The following is a 22,502-nucleotide window of genomic DNA, read 5'->3' as shown; positions in this document are numbered from 1 at the left end:
ATTTCTTTTTGTGGGACTTGCACAACTTGGAGTGGGACAACGATCCTTGGGTCCGACTTTGTGAGCAATCCCCCGACCTTCCTCGTGGCTGAGACCTGGAGCGTCGCAGAGCTGATTTACGAAGGGCGGCAAGGAGCTTGAGGGACCACTCCCTCAGCGCCTTACAATGAATGGCTCTGCAGTCCTTGCATGTCTTGGCATCCTGGTCGGGCTCAAGACACCAGAGATAAGCCAAATGCGGGTCCCTCATCGACATCTGTCCATGACAGGTGTTGCATGGCTTAAAACCTGCCTTTCTATTGGACATCCTGCAGACCAGATGACACAGTCTCAAAAATCTTCGACAAAAAGGCGGATAGGTCAGTCAAAAAATGACTGGGGTTAGCTTAGAAAAGAACTAACGTCAGTGCACTGGGGTGGCACCTATATAGGCACTGCGCACATCAATTCTGGGTCCGACGACACGCAGAGCCGAACGGCACCATCTAACGGCATGCACGGTTACTGTACCAAAAAACTTCCCAGGCCCTGTCTGATGCCTGGAGATTGTTCTAAGGTAAGGAATTGGTAGCTATAAGACGCTATTTGATTTGTTCTTCTGATAGAGACTTCTAGCCTAAGATTTTACACTTTTTTAATAGAAACCACCAAAGCAGTAACTTCCAGATGGCGGGGCTGTATTATGGCTCAAACTAGGAAATCCTGCAGGATAGATATGGCGAAATGCCCTTCCCTCCTAACTTGACTATTTAGGCAATAATGCTTAGTGCACGGGTGTAAAGATGTCCACATTGCAGCCTGACAAATATCCAAAACCGGCACACCTTCAGATAATGCCAAAATAGCAGCCTTTGCTCTGGTAGAGTGAGCACATAATCCTTTTGGCTGTTGTTTTCTAGCTAACCCATAACATATCTTTATTAGGACAGTCCATCTAGAAATGACCTTTGCTACAGATCTGATTCCACAGCCGGCACGGTGAGCTGGCGTTCTAAGGACCCTTTTTTGTACAGCCTCAGTCTGGAATCTACCTCGCTACTTGATGTTGGGGTAAGTGCCCCTTGAAGGTCTTCTTGCTGACTGACTTTACTTTTCTCTCTAGAAGATGGCCGCCCCCTCTTGGGGAAGATTTCTGGTAATACTGATTTCTCACTAAGATAGCCGCCCCCCTCCTCCCTGGATCACCTCGGCTGACTGCATATCACTCCATTAAGGTTTCCTCCCTCTACCTAAAATGGCCACCCCCTGCTCTCCACTCGATTAACTGGGTAAACTATATGACCCCACCACCATTATGCTATTACCTTGCCCACTGATTTTTTAGGACTCCTCCCTCCCTTTTTATTAAATGACCGCCCTTGCTCCTTTCGGAATTAACTGGTGATTATCTGTCCCCACTTACATTTCTCATTTACCCCTCCTTCATTGTTTTGGAAGTCTCCCCAAACATGTCACCAGAGGCGACAAATGCTTAACCCTCATGCGCACTCCAAAGGTGCATCATCTGGCCATTTTAGGCTCCCACTCCCCCGCTAACCTTCCGCTAAGCTCCATCTTGATGTCAACTTCATCTCAAGATTATGTGTTTCCTCACATCTTGACCTAGCTATTCTAGCCGCGCCTAAACTAAGGTGCACCTTCAAGTCTTCCCCTCAGTGAGGATCACTTGGTGGACTCCTGCTGACTCCTACCTCACTGCCTATCAACGTTTACCTAACTCTCTTACCCTTTTCAACTCTTACACAGTTCAGGATGGACTCCAGACTTGAAAAGTCTGGCTCTAACAGCTACATAATTAACTCTCCGGTCAACCTCTCCAATAATGCTACTAAAAATCTTAAACAGACTACTCAAAGCCAACCCAGAAACCCTTATCTCAGACGCCTTCTTCTGCCCAAAAAAAGGCACTATTATGAGCGACCTGATCTTCTACACTAAAAGAAGAGCTCAGTGGAGATCTACGTTCCACTCCCTACTCAGAATTACTTCATCCAAATAATTCCCTCACGGTCTGCGACTTTTAGTTACAAAATCTCCCACTTTTAGAGCAAATGCCACTATATCCATCTAGAACAATGGAACTATACTTATTTAGACCACTGATCGCAGCCTGGACATCTTTGATGACAGGTTTGCACTCCTCTACTCAAACTAAGTACGACCTTACCCTTACCCCATCTCAGGAGATCCTGGATCCCTCTTTTACGATCCACAGCCTGAGGACTGCTTCCCCTACCCGACCATCTCACATGGAACCATAGCTCCTCGAACCCCAAGCGTCTCCAACTCACCCACATTGCCACGCCCTGACCAGATTTGGACCAATAATAATGGTGCATCTGTGAGCCTTCCTTCCGATCACCTCTCCAACACTACCCCTACTCGCCCTTGCCCTCATAACTCCCTCACTAGACAGCGGGCCTGCCCACTTTCCAACAGAAACTCATTAAACCTACTTTCCCCTAACCTCCCTTACATTGCTCACTCGCCTCACGCACTCTTACCGAGCATAGGGAACTCTGCATCAGGGGACCTCCCACACCCCTCATTCCCCTGCCCTGATTCCCCCTCCGCCCTTCCCAGTGTCCCACCCTCCTACTCCCCCTCACGTGCCCCATATCTCACACTCTGATTCTTCATCGAAGCTCAAGAAAATAAACCATGATTTGCTTTCCCTCTAATCTGTCATCCTCAAACTCATTATGGCCACCAAAGAGCTAGCCCTTGATCTCTCCCCCAACATGGCCACAATTGAGATGCCCCTTCTCACTGCCTCCTTGTCAACACACAAGTTACCACACTTGACCCTCCTGCAACCCCCTGCCCCCAACTCGAACACCTCGCCCAACCCTACTACCCCTTCTAGACCTACCAGTTCCATTAATCCTTATTCATAACCTGATATCCTCGCCATACTCTGATGCGGATATTCTCTCCCTCCTCCTTGAGTACTCCTCTCCTCCTTCGGCAAGCGCAGTCCATGCTAAATCCTCACAAACAGCCCCACTTAATTCTCCGAACTCGTCACCCCCTAAACATGGGAATGCGGAACCCATCATAACCACCACGTCACTTAATGCCCTTACTTGGTCATGGGAATGCTGTGCCCATCCAAACAGTCATGCCCAACCCCCACAGAGCGCCCAGTCTTAATACCAATTCTTCGAACTTCAATAACCTCTTGCAGATCCCCACCACACAACCCGCGCACACTGACACCTTGCACAAAATACACCTGAAAAGTATGTTACTTAACTGCAGATCAGCAGTGAAACATGCCCCAGACTTTACGGATCTCATCCTTGCCCAAGATCTGGACCTTCTTATCCTCACAGAAACTTGGTTGAACGACTCCTCTGGCCCTATCCTTGACCTTCTAGTCCCAATATTATCAGACTCGACAGAGTGAGGAAATTGGGCAGGGGCATAGTCTGTATCTTCCGCAAGTCTCACAGCAAAACAGCCCCCCTCAGCTACTCTCTCCGTCTGTGAATAGCAATGCATAGATATGACTAGCACACAGACCACTATGCAGTCTTCACATCTTATACCACCCCCCAGGTGATAACCTCCATCTAATCGAACAAGTTATGGAAACCATCTCCTCCAACCTTGGCCGTCACTCCCCCAGATCTACCTTTGTGACTTCAATCTCCACTGGAATGACCGGCACGATCAGTCGGTTACATCCCTCAAAAACTTCCTAACCGACCTCTCGCTGACCCAATTCTGCAACACCCCCACTCACAACTTAGGCTCGACACTGGATCTCCATCATCGCCAACCCCAGCTACATTCATCTCAAATCCATTCTCCCCTGTGAGTGGTCTGACCATCATTTTATCAACTTTGATACTTGAAAGCTGGAGCCACAAAACCACTCAACCAGTGAAACTAAAACAGTGGAAAAGACCGCTCCATAAAACTAGCGTCAGTGAGCTCATACAGTGATGCATTCTCTCCCTACCATCCCCTTCTAATATGTCGGACGTTTATGACCTCACTATAACACCATGCTATCTGCCTTGAATGATACGGTCCCACTTCAACTAAAAAGAATTCCTATTAAAGACTCCAAGCCGTGGTCCAATGACAGACTAAATGCTTACAGACACAGTCTTAGACTAGCTTAACATAAGTGGAGATCCTCTCCCTCCACGGATCTTCTAAAAACTCTACGACTCAAATGAAGTACATAGAACAGCGAAAGCCAACTTCTTCATATGCAAACTCGACAAAGCCACAAATCGCCCTAAACGACTTTGTGAGCTCATTAAATCTCAATACAATAACACCTCTACCCTATCTCAGCACCCGTCTCCCCCGCAACCAAACTGCAAAGCAGTTGCTACATTTTCCCTCAAAAAATTGAAATAATCGAATCAGACCTAAGGACTGCTGCACTCACTCTCTCGCCCTCTCCTGACCTCTCGGTCTCCACACCCCTGCCCCCAACTCTTGAACTCCCACTCAAAAACAAGGCTTCATGGAGTCAATTCACTCCCCTCAATGACATTACCATCCTCAATACTCTATCGTCCCTTAAACCATCAAATCACGTCAATGACCTCCTTCCCACCAACTTCTTTAAAGAAATGATTGGCTCACTAGCTCAAATCTGGTCGAAGATCATCAACGACTCACTTTTGCGAGGTGAGATCCCGGACTGATTGAAGGCGGGCCTAGTTCACCCTATTCTCAAAAAACCCTTGGCTGACCCTGTTGACCTGAACAACTACCACCCAAACACAAACATACCCACCCTGGCACAACTTCTGGAGAAATGTGTTCATGATCAAATACGCAAATACATTGAGCAATTCCAGTTTCTCGACCTACTCCAATTGGGCTTCCGCACTGGCCACAGCACAGAAACGGCAATCACTCACATTGTGGATGACGCTCCCCCTTTACTCGACCAAAATGAAGCCTGCCTCTTAATCCTGTTCGATCTCTCATCTGCTTTTGACACAGTCAAACATGACAATCTACTCTTCCTCCTTGAACGCAGGATGGGACTCTCAGGCCTTAAATGGTTTTCCTTTTTCCTCAGTAACAGAATACAAAGAGTCAAATCCAAGCAGTCTCTCTCCTGCCCGAGCCCATGCACACTGGGTGTTCCCCAAGGATCCTCACTCTCCCCCACACTCTTCAACCTTTTCCTTGAACCACTGACTTTAATTGTTAAAGCCTCCAACATCCAATATCACATGTACTCGGACGACACCCAACTCTACATGAAAATCTCCTCCCCTGAAGACATCAACTCCCTCAATGGAACCCTTCTCAAAACCGTCAACTGGCTCACCTCTAACTAGCTTAAATTAAACGCCATCAAGACAGAATTCTTCCTCATTGCACCCGCTAGGCAAAACACCACAGTGGTGAAATTCCTCTGTAACGGCACAGTCCTCAACAGCACACCTCACATTGTGGACTCCACTAAATCACTGGGAGTGGTGCTTGACAAAAACCTAAACATAGAAAACCACATCAGATTATCGACCAAAGGAGCGAACTTCCAACTCTGCATCCTAAGAAAAGTCAAACCCTTCCTTCCCCATAATGACTTTAAATTGGCGGTGCAAGCACTGGTCATCTCCAGTATGTAAAGCGCTCTGATACCCTTCTGGGTCATGTTCGCGCTATACAAAACTTTAAATAAATAAATAGTACCAGGAATAACAAACAGTCCCGATTTCTGAAAATGGGAAACTTTCTATTGCTCCCTTTACTAAGAGAGCCTGAACTATTTCTTGAAGAATTGAAAAGTAGTCCTTTGGTGGGTGTTATGGTGGGGGAGGAGGAATAGCAGGAGGAAAGGTCTTAAAGGGTAGAGAATAACCTTGCTCCACCATCTGGAGCACCCATTGATCTAAAGTTATGTCCTCCATGCCAGGAGGTAAAAGGTGATCCGACCGCCAACCAGGTGATCATGGGGCATTAAGACTAACTTGCAGAGGCTTTGAAATTGCTGTAGAAGGAGGGGCTGGAGTTTGGGTAGATCTCTGTCCTGGATTCGCTGTATGCAGTTTGCCAGCTCCGCGACTAGGTCCCCTAAAAAACTGGGTGGTCTGCTATAGCAGGTATGAACGGTCTCTGAAGGTATCCTTTACTAAAACCTTGAAAAGTGCACACCTATGTTAACTGGCAAGCTGGAGGTACTAAAACTAAGTGGTGGGTTTGCTCTCCTTACATCTCTCAAGAGCTCTCACCAAACAACCTAGATCCATCAAATGGCATATCCATTAAAGAAAAAACATAGCCATCTAATCACAACACTGTTACCCAGAACCCTTCCAAAAGAATCTGTTGTATCCAACCAAGATTTTACTGAACATTTTGCTGCCTCCTGTCCATCAAGAACTAAACCCTGTAAGATCTTAGACCTATCCTCCAGGATTGCAGGTAACACATCAGCCACTCTATCCCACAAAGGATGTGAATATCTCCCTAACAGACAATAGTATTAACAGATCTCGAAGCCAAACTTGTAGCAGAGAACACTGTTTTTATTGTATAACCTTCCATCTTCTTAGACTCCCTATTCAGAGTTGTGTGTTGAAGAAGAAAATCTGGATCCCCTAGGTCAGATGGCATCTTCTCGCAATCTGGCGATTTATAGGAGGTGCCAATATAAACGTCAGTCAAAGCCTCAGTTAAAGGCAATAAAGGCTCCTGTGAGGCACAAGCTAGGTCCAAAATTTCAGTCAATAATGTAGTCTTAACCTCTTAAGTGGGAAAAATAAGGCCAAGAGTCTCAGCTGCTTGACGTATAACTGTGGCATACGATACTGCCTCCTCAGTAGTTATAACCCGAGTAGGGTATGATAAACCTAAAACCTGAGAAGGGTTCAGTCGACTTGCACCTTGCAAGTCATGTAAAATGTTCTCAGGAGAATATTTAACATCAAAAAGATGCTCATCTCTAGTCAAGTCAGGTTCATACGGATTATAAACTAAATTGGATGGCATATTAGCGTCAGTATCTGAAAGACCGATTAGATCCGCATCCTGCGTCGGTGATGTCAAACACGCAGTCTTCTGCGGCCTCGTGTGAATAATTTGTGGCATCAGGCACAGCGCAAAGAGAAGTCGAGAGAGATGTATTCAAAGGACCCAGCGTTGTTGGCTTCGATGCCCAACTAAGAGGCACAACTGGCGTTGAGGTTGGCTCTGTCATCGTCTGAAAGGTTGACAGGTTGGATGCCTCCTTGGATCCTTGGAGCCTGCAGCATACCAGAGGGATCTGAATCAGCACTAATGGTCAAGTCCATAGCTCTTTTAAGCTGTTGGAGCTGATCTGGCGTCGCTACCTTATCTATTAGAAGTCGCAAGGGAAAAGACGTCAAAGGTGGTTTTACCATGGGGGAACAACTTCCCCTAGAGGTTTCAGTTACTTTATGCGACTCTGAATGGCAGGAAGGATGGGAGTGTAGCCGAGCAGGAGAGCCATGCTTTGATGGTTTGTTTCTAATGTCTCTTTTTTGACTTAGTTGAGCGCCCGGTCTCTAGATCAACATCTAGAAGGAGAACAAGACAGTCTTCTGGACCTCGATAAAGATCGTCTCGCCGTTAACATCAAGCGAAAATGAGAGTTCAACTTCTTTAGCTGCTTATTTTGCAGCTTATTTTGCTTCCCAATCTCGGAATGTCTTCTTCTTGTTCATCTTGTCGCAAAACAAACATGACCGAATCGTAGCGTGAACCAAGAAACCATAAACAGACATTGTGTGGATCTGTAACTGACATCTCTCAGTTACAAGTCATCCACAGTTTAAAACCCAATGGTTTGGGTGACATTCTGCACACAAAAAGCCAATTCTTTAAAGAAATAGCAAATATATATATATGTGTATGTTTCACAATGGCCCTAAAGCATTTAGAGCGCACTCGCTGCTTTTGAAACAGAAGTTTTATTGTTGGCATACAACAGTACTTGAATTCGGTGAAGCGTTTCACGGCCGACTCGTTTCGAGGACAACCTCGTCTTCCAGGGGCTGCTTCCAGACTGTTTTACAGAGTTCTCTTTGTGGGACCTGGATATACTGCATGACAATTACCCCGCCTTTAGTAGGTATTCGTTACTTGATTAGAACAGTGCATACTGGGTAACATAGTCCAATCACACAAGATCATTTAGCCTTAGTAGGTTCTGTAATCAGTCACTTTCCGCACATTTTTCTCTTCCTTCGTAGGACCTCCGATTTCAAACCGTTGTCATTAAAAGCCCAAAAGCAGCACTCGCAGATGAAGAAAGTTTCTTCCCCGCAGCCTCCTCTGTGTTTAAAGGACGGTGCGCTCAGCGCAGCAAGGGCACCACGCCTGTATTATGTTTCAAATGGCCCTAAAGCATTTAGAGCACACTCGCTGCTTTTGAAACCGAAGTTTGAACAACGTGAGCTGTCACTGTGGTGTTCCAGCAGCCCCTGAAGAAGAGATTTGTAATCTCGAAACGCGTCGGCAAATGAAAGTGAAGTTGGAGCATGAAGACCAGCTGCATCAGAGTCAAAACGCTGTTGAGTGCCTCTCAAAATGCTTTAGGGCACTTTGTTTTACAATATATATGTGTGTGTGTGTGTATATATATATATACATATATATATATATACATATATATATATACATATATATATATATATATATATATATATATATATATATATATATATATATATATATATATATATATATATATATATATATATATATCCAAAAAAGGTGTGCCACTGGCTTGGAACGCACACAATGACAAGTCGGACACCTGTGTATTTTGAAAGCGTCCTTTATTTCAGCAGGTCAGTGTTTCTGAATTCTCATTCATGACCGCACAAGATGAAGTTGAACGAGGAACCATGATCTGCATGACACTACCTGTCGATGCTGGAAGATGTTGCTTTGCAAAAGATTCCAGATACAGTCTCACACCGGAGGGAATTAAAAATGTGAGAAATCTGTGGTTACAAGTCTCTGTCAGAATTGCGAAGCTACTCATAAGTGTAACGGCAAACATATAGTAGTAAATATACACTTTGTGAATAGGCCCAGTAGTGCCTGGGAATTTTGTGAATCTTGTCACAATTGGACATCTATGCAAATTATACAACGAAACCAATGTGATTCTTTGTGCTTCGAGGCTCACCAGTGGTCACATTAGGAGACTTAAAATGTCAAAATTCGGAAAATGTAAGAATGAATTTCTAGACAGCACAGGAGTGAATAAGTGAAACTGATACTAAGCAATGGTGGGATTAGAGACAATACTTTAACAAAGCGATAATGATGTAGAGAGGAACATGGGCAGGTTCAGCTTTGCCCAGGAGTGTTTACAGTTCTGACACACGTGATCCATTGAGCACTCAAGCATACGTAGATTAATCAAATACAGGAATGTTCACACACTAAACAAATTTCTTGCTGCACAACTTTTTATTGGAAAACACAATCACAGTTGAAAGCCACCAGAAAGACGGTCGCAAACCATTTCCATCGCTTAACAGTAAGGGAATCATTCTCGGCAGCTAAAATATATTAGGAGGAACATCAAGCAAGCCAGGTATTTGGATCAACTTTTAAAGTAGTCTTCTCCCTTCTCTGTAGGCTACCAAGCGTTTGCTTTATTATACAAAAATGTAGCAAATAATACTATTGTCAAAACTCCCATTGTTTTAAGACATTCACAGATATGTGAAGCATTTGTGGTGTGTAGCCCATTATGGTTTAGCACAAGCAGAATGTTTATCAGGTCGGATTTAAAGCGGTCCCCTCTATAATTATATAATATAATCAAATTACATTCATTGATTAATAATTTGCTATCATGTGGACCACTGAGATCAAAAGGTCAGAAAATACTATTTTATAGAAAGTCCTTTGCATCCAATGAAATCCAATGCATCCAACTCTTGCAGATATTCATGGGCTATGAGAGATTTTAGCATCACCTTGAAGCCATTTTACAGTACATCAAAACACAACTTAAGACAGATAGAAACTCACAAAACAGCTTTGGGTGTGGGTGAGTTTATTTGACCTATCTCTAACCAATTTTTTTTCCATTGCTCCATTAGAGAAAATGAGCAAACTGGCATTTCTCAACTGAAAAAAGCCTATATTAGCCCTCAGAAAATGCACATCTCACCTAAGGCATTATTCTTTTTAGAAGCACAAATTCATTTTAGGACCACTTTCTTCATTGCAGTACAAACCTTGCCAAAACATACTTGTTCCCATCTGTGTTGCTTTTCATATTATTTTGAATGACTGATGGATGAATAAATGGTGGCACCGTCATGAATTGACAACCGGTAATGCTAACTTTAACATGGAAGGAAACAGCTGCTGGATGGGACGGCGAACTTCGAAAGCCAACAATTAAAGAAAATTACATGGAAAATGCAACAGAATTTACAAGTCGTTTCTGGAATGAAGAGAACCAAACAGCAGTAAAGAAAACAAAGCAGATGTATCACTAATGAGCGATTGTCAACAGAGTTTGTTTTTTATTTTCACTGTTGACGTTACTCTGTCCTTCATACACTTACCTGAGGTTCGCGGTTACTACTGCGAATCACTCTTCTATTTTCTGTGGTGTAATGTTAGTCTAATTTCGTTAGGAGGCCAAGAAACTGGTTGTTTATGATAAGTAGGAGGAAAGGTGAGCTTACTCGCATGCAAAAGGTACTTTGTAAGATGTATTTTATTTCACTTTCAAATATCTTAATAATTAAAGAAATTCTAACAATATCATTTCTAGCCAATAAATAAAAGCGTGACACCAAGGTCACAAAGAGGGTCAGTGCAATTGGCTGGATGTGCACCCATGAGATCTTGTATAGAGCAAGTCAGTACGAAGAACATGTAAACATAAACAAAACAAAATTCTACTTCAAACTAGCAAATTACATGTTTATTTCAAAATTGCAAACACATAATGAGTTATGCTTTGAGACACTGTGTGTAGCGGGATCTGGAGATAAAGGTTACAATACTTTGGGTGATGACGGAGAACTCCCCAAGTGCATTTTCAATCTCTATGTATGACCCTCTACTTTTGTCCATCAACCAAGGACCATCTCAACCACTCCTGGAACCTGATAAGCACACTTTGCTTCTTGTCTCAGCTAAACATCCTTACAAAGTCATACAGGACTTTTCAGTAGGGTTTTGAGTGCCATCCAACAGAAATTAATGGTAAGAAATGCCAAAACTGTTAGTATGCAATTGCCAGGCCAGAAACCTCAAACAAAGGAACCTGCCAATCAGACAGAGCTCGGTGCTACTACTTTATATTGACTAGTAGGAAACATTGCACCATTTAGCATCCTACCCCACGAATAAGGCATAGAAAAACTGGAATTATATTGTGTTGTGAAAATATCAAACAAGCAAGAACCAAATAATAAATTATATGCAAAAAATGTTACATTAGCCATTTTAGGAATACCACTTATTTTATCATACAGTATAAACACATATCTTCCAGCTAAACAAGAAAAAGAATTGGCCCTAGATCAGAGTATGCTTCAGAACAATAATTAGCAAGACGAAATCCTTTGTTTGTGACCAGAGACCAATAAGTAGCAAACGTGAAAGTTCTTGGGGGTAATACTAATCCCAGTTAGAATAAAGGTCTATTGGAAAATGATACTGTCTGTACATACAGTGAAAACGTATGCCATACAAACAAGGCACTCTCCACAATTCAGTTTTAAGACAAAGTGGGTTAACCTCCAGAAACAACTTTTACTCACATAAATTAGCTCCTAGGGCTAAGGAAGCAAAGATCTAGATTCAGATGGAAGACTGACATGCAACATTTTGATATCAACTAGAGGGAGCTTACTACTGGCACTAAGAGGCAACTCTATTCTATACACTGATCTTGCATAGGACACTAGTTTGCTCGTAGGGCTCAAAATACTTCTTAGAGCCATACTGCCACAGTGAGTTTAAGGATCCAAGGAGAATTAAAGAACATCTCCATGGTAGGGATAGGCAAAACATTCTTCAAGAACAGCTCAAATTGAAAACACTGTCTTTAACAAGAACACCCAAACTGGGGTACTGGAATATTTGGAAGTTTGCCACATTGATTTGTTTGGTTCATCAAAAAATGAAGGGGGTGCTAATCAAAGGGCAGGGACCATTTTTTTTTATACAGCCAGGATACCAAAGATCAGAAAAAATAAAAGTTATTTCCTCAGCATCCAATAGTGAATACGTAGTAAACTAGGACGTCTCTTCAAGGGAGTACACTGCTCACCAGTGTCTCAACCACTTTACCACAACTCAGTAAACAGTATTCTTAGACAGGACTGTTCATAAATAGCTAGAGTAGACCGACTGTTCCTTCATTCCGTGAGGTGTGTTTAGTAATGTACAGCCTTTCGGAAGCCAGAATGACAACTGTGAGACACTGACAGACCAAGAACCGTTGGCATAGGAAATTCAGCTTGTGGCGGGTACGCTAAAGCTTGATTATGCTTGACAGAACACTATTACTGGAGTAGTAATGGGAGACAATTTCAAGCCAGTCCACCAAGCCTTTGTGGCTTAGCGTCTACATTAGCTCCAAAAACTATTTTCAATGGATGGTGAGTGGCTTTATAAGATGGAAGCTGTGGTGTAATGAAACTGGTCTTATGAAGGGTTTTATATTTTGTATTTTCTCTCAATAACAGCATAAATAAAACATTGCTTGGAAAGTTGTTAGGAATCAGACTCCAAGACACAAAAGAGCGAGGTAGGAGCAGAATAACTTGGTTGGGCAAATGACTGCCTCGTGGCCCTGGTGGCATATAGCTGTGCTAGAGCAGTAACCACGGCTACCACAGAACATTAAAATGGCTTTTAATAATTTGTGGCATCTTTAAAAACTAAGGTTACTCTGCCTTTCATGCTTTCTTTCATATCATTAAATGATACAAAAACACACTCATGTGTGTTTGCTGTAGTTCTTACTGCTATCCAACGCTCTGCTTGTCTCCACTATCTTTCCACTGGTCTAGAAACCAGATTAGAGCAAAGAAATCATATTTCCTCATTTAGAACTGAGCTTAACACCGCACACAAAACACACATTCCTGAGCTATCCAGTTATGCAAGAACTCCGACTAACAACAAGAAATAACAATGTATACAGCGTGAATTAATGGCTTCACCTTCGGCGGCTGGAAATTACCCATTGTCAAAAATAAAAATGTTGTCCTTACGATGTGAGTAGGCAAATGTTAGCCGAATCCAAGCAAAGACGTGACTAGATGGTGGGAATTGCAAACAGTAAAACATTTTTTTTAACTGAATGCCACATGAAGCGCTTTATCGCTAAAGCAGCAGTTTTTTCATTCGCTTTTTGTCACCAACTCTATAGATGGGTGAAGGCGCCTGTTTTTCAACACAAAACATGAAGAGGATTTTGTATCAATGCACCAGCGTTCTGTTGCTAGAAAGCTGCACATAAATTATTAATTTTTTTGCCAAGTCTCTAAGCACAAACCAATGACAGAGGATGTAACAAGACAGAAGAACATAACGTGAATTCATGCTGGTTGTCACAAGTACACCTATTTGAACCAAAAAGTACATATGTACTTGATTTAGAACTAGAAAAGATAACAAGCCCGTTCCATTTTGTGGCTCTGAGGAGGAAAATTGGCCCAGAGGATTTCATCGGGTCATGTTTTTGTTTAAATGGGAGATGCTCCTTTAGCCAAGTAGCGAAGACCTTTGAAGACGAAGAGACTTGATTTCAAAGGCGAAAGAGGGAAATATTGTCCTTCTCTATGAGACAACTTTACTTTCAGAGACTACTAAGTACCTTTGCTCTCCCAAAGTCTGTTCAATATCTTCTTTCAGTACCTAACCCAATGTAAATTGTTTACTACGTGTTACCGCTGTGCAGGTACTCTTTCTATCCTAACATAGGGACTGAGGCTGCTGCAGGTACAATCAACTCATGGGATTAAAAATCTAGCCCGTTTAAATGGCAATGCACAGTGGCCCTGCCCAGTTTGAGAAATATCAGCCATAAAACATTTATGGGTGAATCGGGAAAGCTATAAGGATGTCTAGCACGGGGATAAGGGGAATGCAGGAGTTACAATTTGCCAAACCCCTAACACGTTCAAAATTTAATCACTTTGATAGTACAGAAGCTTATTGTTTCCAATAAATGCCAAGAGGCATCATAATAAAACACTGTAGAACCAGTTATTCATACTATCTAGGGCCAAACACTGAATTGATCCAGCCCTAAAACACATATTAACACAGAAGAGTTAGTCCCATTTCTGACTTTCTCCATTTACCTGGACACTCAAAAGTTCATGTTCTTTCACTCCACCAGAGTTGTCAAATTGTTCGGTGATTGTTCATACTGAGAGAAGCCGTATGGTGTGGTGGGGTGACAGACATGCTACATTGTCTGCAATTGGGGCCAAAAATTGCATAAGTCCACATGCTGCAGTTATTCTGAAGTCTTTGCACAAAAGGCGAGCTTTGATGTGAAAGGCTTTTTTGTTTGCACAGAGTTCCAGCTATTGAAACTGTGGCCATGGTTGACATAATTCATCCCATAGAATGACCCATTGTGCCCGTCTCTTCTGATAAAACAAACACTTATCTTGGAGCACATTCAATATGACCCTTCCCATCACCAGCAGAAAAAGTCCTGACAGAAATATGATCACCCTTCTCTTACCAAAGGAGATGTTTGGACCCGTACCTCTAACGGACCTACAAATGGAAAAGGGTGGCCAGCTCCCAGATGTGCGATAAACGTCTAAGCCCGCCACCCAAACTGAGAAAAGGTGCTCCTTGGTACTGTTACTAGAATAAGTCCATAACCTGTTACAGTATAGTACACATTTACTGTGCGTTTGTGCCCTTTTGCACCACTGGAAAGTTCCAGCGTATAAGCATTTCACAACAGTAACAGCAACAATGACAAAGAGAATTGATGGTCCAATACAAATATTAAAGACCATAATAACAACTAAGAAACACAATGAGAAATACTTTTATAACAGGCTTCTTGCCAACACAGAAGCCACAAATCTCCCTTCTTTCAAAACCTAAACACCCGAATTTCCACATGTCCCCTCAGGACAGATTTCACTTGATCATTTTTAAAAATAAAAATATTAATATCACGAGTTTTTCAGATACTTCCTTCATAGTCCTCTAAATTCCTGGTTCCCTTGACACAAGGTAAACTTAAAAATCTACTGCAGCATTTCCAGTCGTGACCGGAGAGGAGATTCTGTCCTGACTGGACTCCCAGTCTCCATAGGAAAAAAAAATCCCTTTCTCTAGAGAGGAACGGAGAGATAGTTCTTTCTCTAGGGAAAAACAGAACAAACACGCCTGGATCCATCCATGGTGTGTCACGTGAAAACTCCTGGAGTTTGTTTCAGGTTCTGATAGCCTCAAGCAAAAATCAAGGCCTGGTCCTGAGGCTTGTCCTCCATCACAGGGTTCCTTGGCTCCCGGAGCCTAGCTTGTACCAACAAAGCTTCTCCCCAGCCAGGTCCAGATCACGCAGCCTGATGACCACCTCCCCGAGCAGTATGTTCTCCCAGAAACCTTCTTCACTCAGGACACTCAAGCGAATCTCCCTCTGATGGAGGTCTCCTTTTGGAATGCCATCATACACCAGCTGCATTGGAAAAAGAGAAATACAAGGAAAGAGGACCATGAAAAAGAGCAATGGATAGGAAAATCGAGCAAAAAGGAGATAGAGAGCGGTGTCAGGGACAAAACGTGCAAGACATGCCAAGAGTCACACTAGGTCTCTGCCAATGTCTAATAGAGACCATTTCACTCTATTCCTAGATATAGCATAGACCATCGTATGATCCAGAATGTCATTCATGAAAACATTTCGCCCATTCCTCAGATGCCACTGTATACGCCAGAATGATAGCCTCTGACTGGCAGACACGTTATCAGTCCTTTTCCAAAGCCCAATACCTAAATCTAGTGATATAGCTTTTAGACAGCAGGGTTCTGGTATTCAGTACTTGCATTGAATATGAAGATTCTGCAATTTATGGTTCTACTTCACAACTTGCCATAGGTCTTCTGATACTGTGAGCTTCAAACTGAAACACCTTCCAGATTCAGCCACTTCTGGTGACATCTATGTACCCCAGCCTTCCAAGTAATACTCTAAGGGCTCATGCTGGAGGATTAGTTGCATCTGAAGCTTGCATCAGTGGCAGTTCCTCAATGACTGGCACTGGTAGCATATTCCCACCAGAGTCACTACTCGCCTTATTATGTCACTTGCTTATTTTGAAATCTGTTGTAGAATCTACATTTGTACCTCTGACCGCTAATAAAAATATTAACCATTTATCACTGCATTCGAATATTTCCAGCTTTTGGGCCTTAAGTACTTCCTGAACAACTTCCAACTTTGAACCCGGCCTTTACATTCAAGTAGCCATGCACTAAAGCATCTGTTAGTGATTCAACCTGGTTGTTTACAGCCTGATTTCACAACTTTTGTGCAGTACTCAACTGGAATGGCCCTTTCAAACTAAAGTTTAAACTAAATAAGTGGCCAAAATACTTTTATGCAGTATTAAAGCTAACTCCTAGTCTTAGCTTCTGATCTTTGCTCGGACTTGTTATTTTCTATAGTATACTATATTTCTTTTCTGATCTTTGCTGCATATGTTACTTCTGTCAGAGGTAGTCTGCCGCCTCTAGCTTGGAATTATCTTTTGCCTCTAGTAACTACATCACTCCCTTGTTTACATCCCAGTTTGGTTTTCCCAGCAGATGTTTCTCCATATATCTAACACGCACTCCTCACCTGTCTTGTAGCCGTCCCATGTTCTATGCATTTGATATGGTATGGGTTGAGCTGACTTATTTTACGAACACTTCAATGAATGTTTTCCTATATTGGAAAACGTAGTGCATCTAAGTGCCTGGCTGTTCAGAAATACTTGTGCATTGGTAGTTATTTCCACCTAACCTGCCTGTGTGGAGTCTGGATTGTTAGTGCCCATTTTCACTTTGCATTTGCTTGTTTGTGGTATTACTTCTTTCTCATCTCAAGGATCACCCTGCGCTTATTGCCATGAGCTGGCTCCTGTTCAGCAGACATCCTGCACTGTGGCATGTAACTTCATATAAAACATATCAACCAGAGTATAAGCATTCTAAGTTTCGCTACTCGTCTTAGGCAGGGTTTTTATTTAGAACACATGCAGTATTCCAGCACTCAAGGGTTATAGCAAGAGAGCTCCATCTCGTTCATCACAAGGGTGCCATGCTGGCAGTTGAACCTACCATTTCATTGTATGTGGGGTTGCAGGTCTTGCGAGCCACCTTGGTTTTTCTTTTGGTAGTCTTCTGAGGATCTGGTAACAGGTAAATTTTCACATAAGGGTCCGGGTCGTTTCCATCCTGCATGGGTTGCTAAAGATACATGTATATAATTATAGTCAATAACCAAGTCATATATAGAGGAGATACAATAGAAACTGAGACAGGCCGAAAAGCAGAAGCAAAAAGAAATGTGAGTTATGGCCTGAGAAAGGAGAGGCTTATACATCACAAGAGAGAGAGACAGCGGAGGGGTCTGTAGAGACGAACCACATAAGGAAAAGGAGGAGTGAAATGAAAAGAGTAATAACAGTAAGTAAAAAGACAGTTGAGGAAAGAGGAGCAACTTATTTGTCACCATTTGATCAGCCACGTACCAGACCACGGATGTGCATCACCATGATAAACAGCGTGCTGTTCTTGTAGGAGATTGAGAGCTTTACCTCTCCTCCGACTTTCCCAACTGGTGGGGACCAGGCAATGTCTGCAAAGAACAATACAATGGAAACGTAAACAGATCAGACAGCGCTTTCTCATGAGGTGTGAGCCTTGTACACCCAAACCAGCACACTTAGAAGGGTGGACTTGTGCAGAAGTGTCTGTGCTGATGTGAGTGTGTTAATATTAAATAATTATTTTGCAATTTTACATAGTGCAAACCCAGCTTTTTTGGGCATAATCTTACTTTACATGCTAAAACTAGGAGCCACAGGTAAGAAGGAATAGATGACACATGTATACCAGGGTTAAAGAAGAACTGTAATGCAATGTTTCTAACGTGGTGGACTAATGGAAGTATTCAGGCCGGACAGCAGGACTTGGAGGCAGCATGAGCGCGTCTCTTGGGTGCCAAAGTCATTACTAAGGGTTGCAGAAGAGTGGGGGGAGTGGTGCAGAGGCACGACAGAAGAAAAAAGGGACTGGTATGGCCCAGAATCATTCACCCCACTCGGTGAAGACAGACACAATCAATTTACACATAAAATCGACTCAAGGAGATACACTAGGTAAAGCACAAAGAGGATTGTTCATTGTATAAGGGCCTGAAGGGCGAAAAATGCCTGTGGAAGACGTCCTTGTAGCTTGCGGTGCTGCCTGCATCTGTGGTTCCTGCTTGGGATTTCGTGCCCCAGACTGCCTGCACATGAGGAAAATGAATTCTGGGGCAGATGGAGGCACAACTGTTAAGATATATTTTCAGAATTCAAAGTTAGCCTCTGGTTCTAGGTTGCAAATAGGGCGGACCAAACGGAGAAAAGAAGAATGGGTGTGCTGGAAGGCAAGTATGAGTGTTTTTGTGTCTGTAAGAAAGGACAATTTGTAAGTGTACAGACAGATTTGGGTGCAAGTGCATTTAATAGGAGTATAACAGGAGAATGTGTATATGGAGGAGTGTTTGCAGTAGTATGTTCTGGAGTGTATGAATATAGAAGAAAAGGGGGTTGCATGTGAAAGGGGAAAGACGGTTCTACAGCTTAGGCCAGTGTGTTGGAGATTAGAGCAATGCAAAGGGTCTAGTGAACTTTCACTTGTTCTGCTTACCTAAGAACAAATGCAACGTGTGAAAATGATCCCATGACCTATTTCATTTCTATTCTTCTGTTGCGTCTGGCTCTTTCCTGTGAGCAGTTACTGAGCAGTGGGAGTTCAGCTCACAACAATACTACGAGCTATCTTTTATAAAATTCAGGAAAGAGCCAGAGCAAACAGCATGAAACTCTCGAGCAAACAAGTTAAAAGTGCAACAGCTCCCCCACTGTTACTAGCTTGGCATGAGCAGCAATGTGATTCCAAAAATAAATGCAAGAAGGTGTTCTATGTAACAATCAACCAAATGATAATGCAGTTAACAAATGGAAAACTTCACAATTTTTTTTTAAAACTTCACAAAAATGAGGGCACAACAGATGAGGGTTTAAAAAGTGTAATCAATGAAAATCAAAAGGAAAAATTTAAATCAAAGATCAACTAAAACATGAAAAAATTGAAAAAATTGTCAAATGTTTCTTAGTCACTCACTGAAAGTCACAGGGACATAGGCACCTTTTGTGGAATATTCGTGAGTGTAAGAAGTTGGGCGGGTAGTCTCAGTGAAGGATTTTATACATAGAAAAAAATGTGTAGTCAGCGTAAAAATGACCAGTGGCTAGAGGCACCAGGCTGCAGACTGTAATAAAACACGACTGCAAGCAAGTTGGGTATGTCTTGTGAACGTCCTCGAACAGTAAAAAATAAATCTAGTTCAGCACCAAAAGAGATAATGTGCTGAAAAAACCTGGTCAGAGAATGTACGCAGTTGCCTGTAGAGGCTGTTTTTCTGTTGGTGCTTCTACTGTGGGGACCTTGACATTTTTCTGAAGATCCAAACTCTCCACTAGGACAAACTAAAGGGGTCAGCAAGGTCACCTTGACTTTGCAGGAAACTTTGGTCAACATGTGTAGCTTTGCCATAACAGAGGTGAATGCATCCAACAATCCACCCAACAAAACCCGCCTTTGAGATAGGGTTGCAAAGGTGTGGCTGTGCAAAAAAACAACTAAAAGTTGTTTGGTGTGCTTAATGGACCAGGTATGGTGCACATCGTAAATGATGGCCCTTTTGATGTTTAAAGAGTGTAGTACTTATTCCGCTAGCAACTGTGCTCAGGGAAAAAAGATGGTAAATCAATTGACTGATTAAAACTGAATGGCGAGACTACTTTTGGCAAGCAATGAGGATATGTGTGTCGTAGGACTTGGTATTTGTGTACCTACATAATGGATTTGACACTGAAGGTCTACATTTCACTTACTATCCAGAGAGGTGATAGCCAAGAAAACTACCTTTCAGGAACTGTGATGGAGAGGCTCAAAGGAGGCCCACATAAGCCTAATTTGGACAATATCAAGATCCAAGGAAGGGGCTGGGGGCAGCCTATAAGAGACTACTCGTTTACTCGTCAGACCTTCCATGAAAGACTTAATGAGAAGATACACTGATGTTCTCTGTTTTGCAAGTATGCAGCTATCGCTGTTGGGTGTACCTGTAATGAAGTGCATGCCAGGCCCACCTTTAGAAGGTGTAGTAGGTATCAGACAATGTGTTGGACTATGACTGCTAAAGGGTGCATGTTGAAATTAGTATGGTGCATGCTGGGAGAAGGAACTTGCTGGCCCCTTAAAGGAGCGGTGCACATTATCAATGATGCAAACTTTAACCTGACAGGTCTCTCTTCTTTCATTTTATTCTCTGTCATAGAGGAGTTTAAAGATATTTCTAGTGCTGTAGCATATTTCATTTAGTAGGCGCTACAATGTGATTTATGTATTGAATAAAACAGGGAAATTCCACAAAGAAAAAAATCAGTAAAAGCTGATCTGTTTATACTATGGAGGGGGCACCCACTCTTGGAATATTACTCTCTCCACATTCAGTTCAAACCGTATAGGATGCTACATTGTTGAAATGCGCGCTGGCAGGAATATTCTATGTTTAGGACGTCAGTGAGACTATCTACGATACAGACCTAAGTTTACAAGTAATGGTTTTGTTCCAGATATTAACTCTAGGCAAATGTGCATACCACTATCCGATCAGGTGTTATAGCCTCCGACTGGGGGAAGTCGTCGTCATCCTTTCCCTGACAGGTGGTCAGAGGGACGTATGGAAGGTCACTGTTTGGTGGCAGAGGTGCCTCTTCCTTGAGCACATCTGGCCTTGGAGCAGTCGTTGAGAGCCCTTGGAAGTACTGTTTCTGCTTGAACTACTACTGGCATTCTTTAAGGGACTGCCGTGACTACTATGGTTGCCTTGGTGTTTCAGCCCCAGATTTAAGTGCTAGGCACACTGGTTCATTGAAACACCGTTTTTCTCATGTTCGAGTACATACATGGATTTGGCTGTGTCCTGTTTCATCTACTTGAGATCTGAATAGGTGGCGGATCTTTAAGGCAGGCATTTGAGACGTTGCTGAATCTCTGGTAAGCAGCCAACACTCTAAACCATGCAGGACGACGCAGGAGGGTGCTTGCGGTGATCTCCCTGGAGGCTGTGTCTGCTGCGTTTAAGGTATACCGAATGCTGGCATTTGGGATGATCTTCCAATCCTGCACAATCACTTTTTGCCTCTTCCTGTGCTAATCAGGGTGATGTTGCAAGCATGCCAACAGGGCTGTTACACTGGATATTTTCCACTGTGTTACTGCACCCAACGCTACTTCCTTTCCTGTGGTATGAATATATCTACTTTCTTAGTGGGCTGTTTATCCCCTGTGCTTTGCACAACTGTCCTTACTGATCTGAAGGCGTTCTTCACCTGTAGCAGAGATACCCTGACTCTCACTGGGTCCTTAAAGTTCTCCTCTGAGCATTTGAGCAAGGTCTTTAACATGGATAAGAACTGGGTGCTCCAGTCTTAGAAAGAGTTTCTATGAGGAAATCCTCCTTCACTACATGAAGTGGAACATTGTGCCATGCTGCAGCTCTCAGTACAATTGTTGGATATGCAGAGGTGGCATCAGACCAAAAGGTCTTTACAGGGTACAGCCTCAGAGAGGGGTTGTTGCTTCCATCCTGAAGTCCAGGCAGGCATTGCCACTGGGTCATAAATGGAGCCAGTGAGTTTGGAGAGTGGTCACATTCTGAATCGGAATAGATGCAGTGTGGGAGTAAAGGTTGTGGGGAGGAGACAGTGCCTAATTTGAGTCAGTGACTGCAGGTGGGACCCACTGGGGAACAGCACCTATTTTTCCTCAACAACTTTGATCAAGTTCATGAGAGAAGAACACAGAAGCAAGAAAGGAAAAGGAAAAGAAAGACAGAAAACCAGTGCCAAAGGGAGAAAGCGGGGATGAAAAATAAACTACAAGAGTTAGGAAAAGTAGTAGGGTGTCTGGAAGTGGATTAAAAAGGGACGAGGGGTGATCAAGACTAAACAGTCTTGGTATTTTGCAGTCCAACCTGTGATAGTACTGGCTGTGAACTTCCTAGCACACCTTTGAACCCCAAAAAAACCTAATCTCTTCTGAAATCATCTTCTCCAAGATAAGCCAGTGTTTTTTATGCAGTGGCTGCATAGAATGTGGTAGACGGAGGACAGTATGGCCAGTGGACGGGTCAATACAGATTGTCCTTTGTCTATTGTCAGGGTGTCGTGTTTGTGTAATATCATTGTACTCCTGAT

The 22,502-nt window shown here is 42.9% G+C and overlaps 1 protein-coding gene across 2 annotated transcripts in view; it reads right to left on the bottom strand.

Annotated features, from left to right (window-relative positions):
* Nucleotides 1–10,887: 10,887 nt before the first annotated feature.
* The window catches only part of PIK3C2B (phosphatidylinositol-4-phosphate 3-kinase catalytic subunit type 2 beta), a 463,326-nt gene continuing 451,711 nt past the window's right edge, over nucleotides 10,888–22,502 (bottom strand). For both annotated transcript variants that reach the window (XM_078644643.1, XM_078644644.1), the window contains 3 exons: nucleotides 17,718–17,824; nucleotides 17,305–17,433; nucleotides 10,888–15,658 (listed from right to left, as the gene is read on the bottom strand). In XM_078644643.1, coding sequence (XP_078500769.1) covers nucleotides 15,470–15,658; nucleotides 17,305–17,433; nucleotides 17,718–17,824 — 425 coding nt within the window. In that variant the 3' untranslated portion in view covers nucleotides 10,888–15,469. The remainder of the gene's footprint in view (nucleotides 15,659–17,304; nucleotides 17,434–17,717; nucleotides 17,825–22,502) is intronic.

This window comes from Lissotriton helveticus, chromosome 5_1 (assembly GCF_964261635.1).
Source record: "Lissotriton helveticus chromosome 5_1, aLisHel1.1, whole genome shotgun sequence".
Taxonomy (NCBI): Eukaryota; Metazoa; Chordata; class Amphibia; order Caudata; family Salamandridae; genus Lissotriton; species Lissotriton helveticus.
Note: the sequence above shows the minus strand (reverse complement) of the source record. Positions and strands in the feature narration are given on the sequence as shown.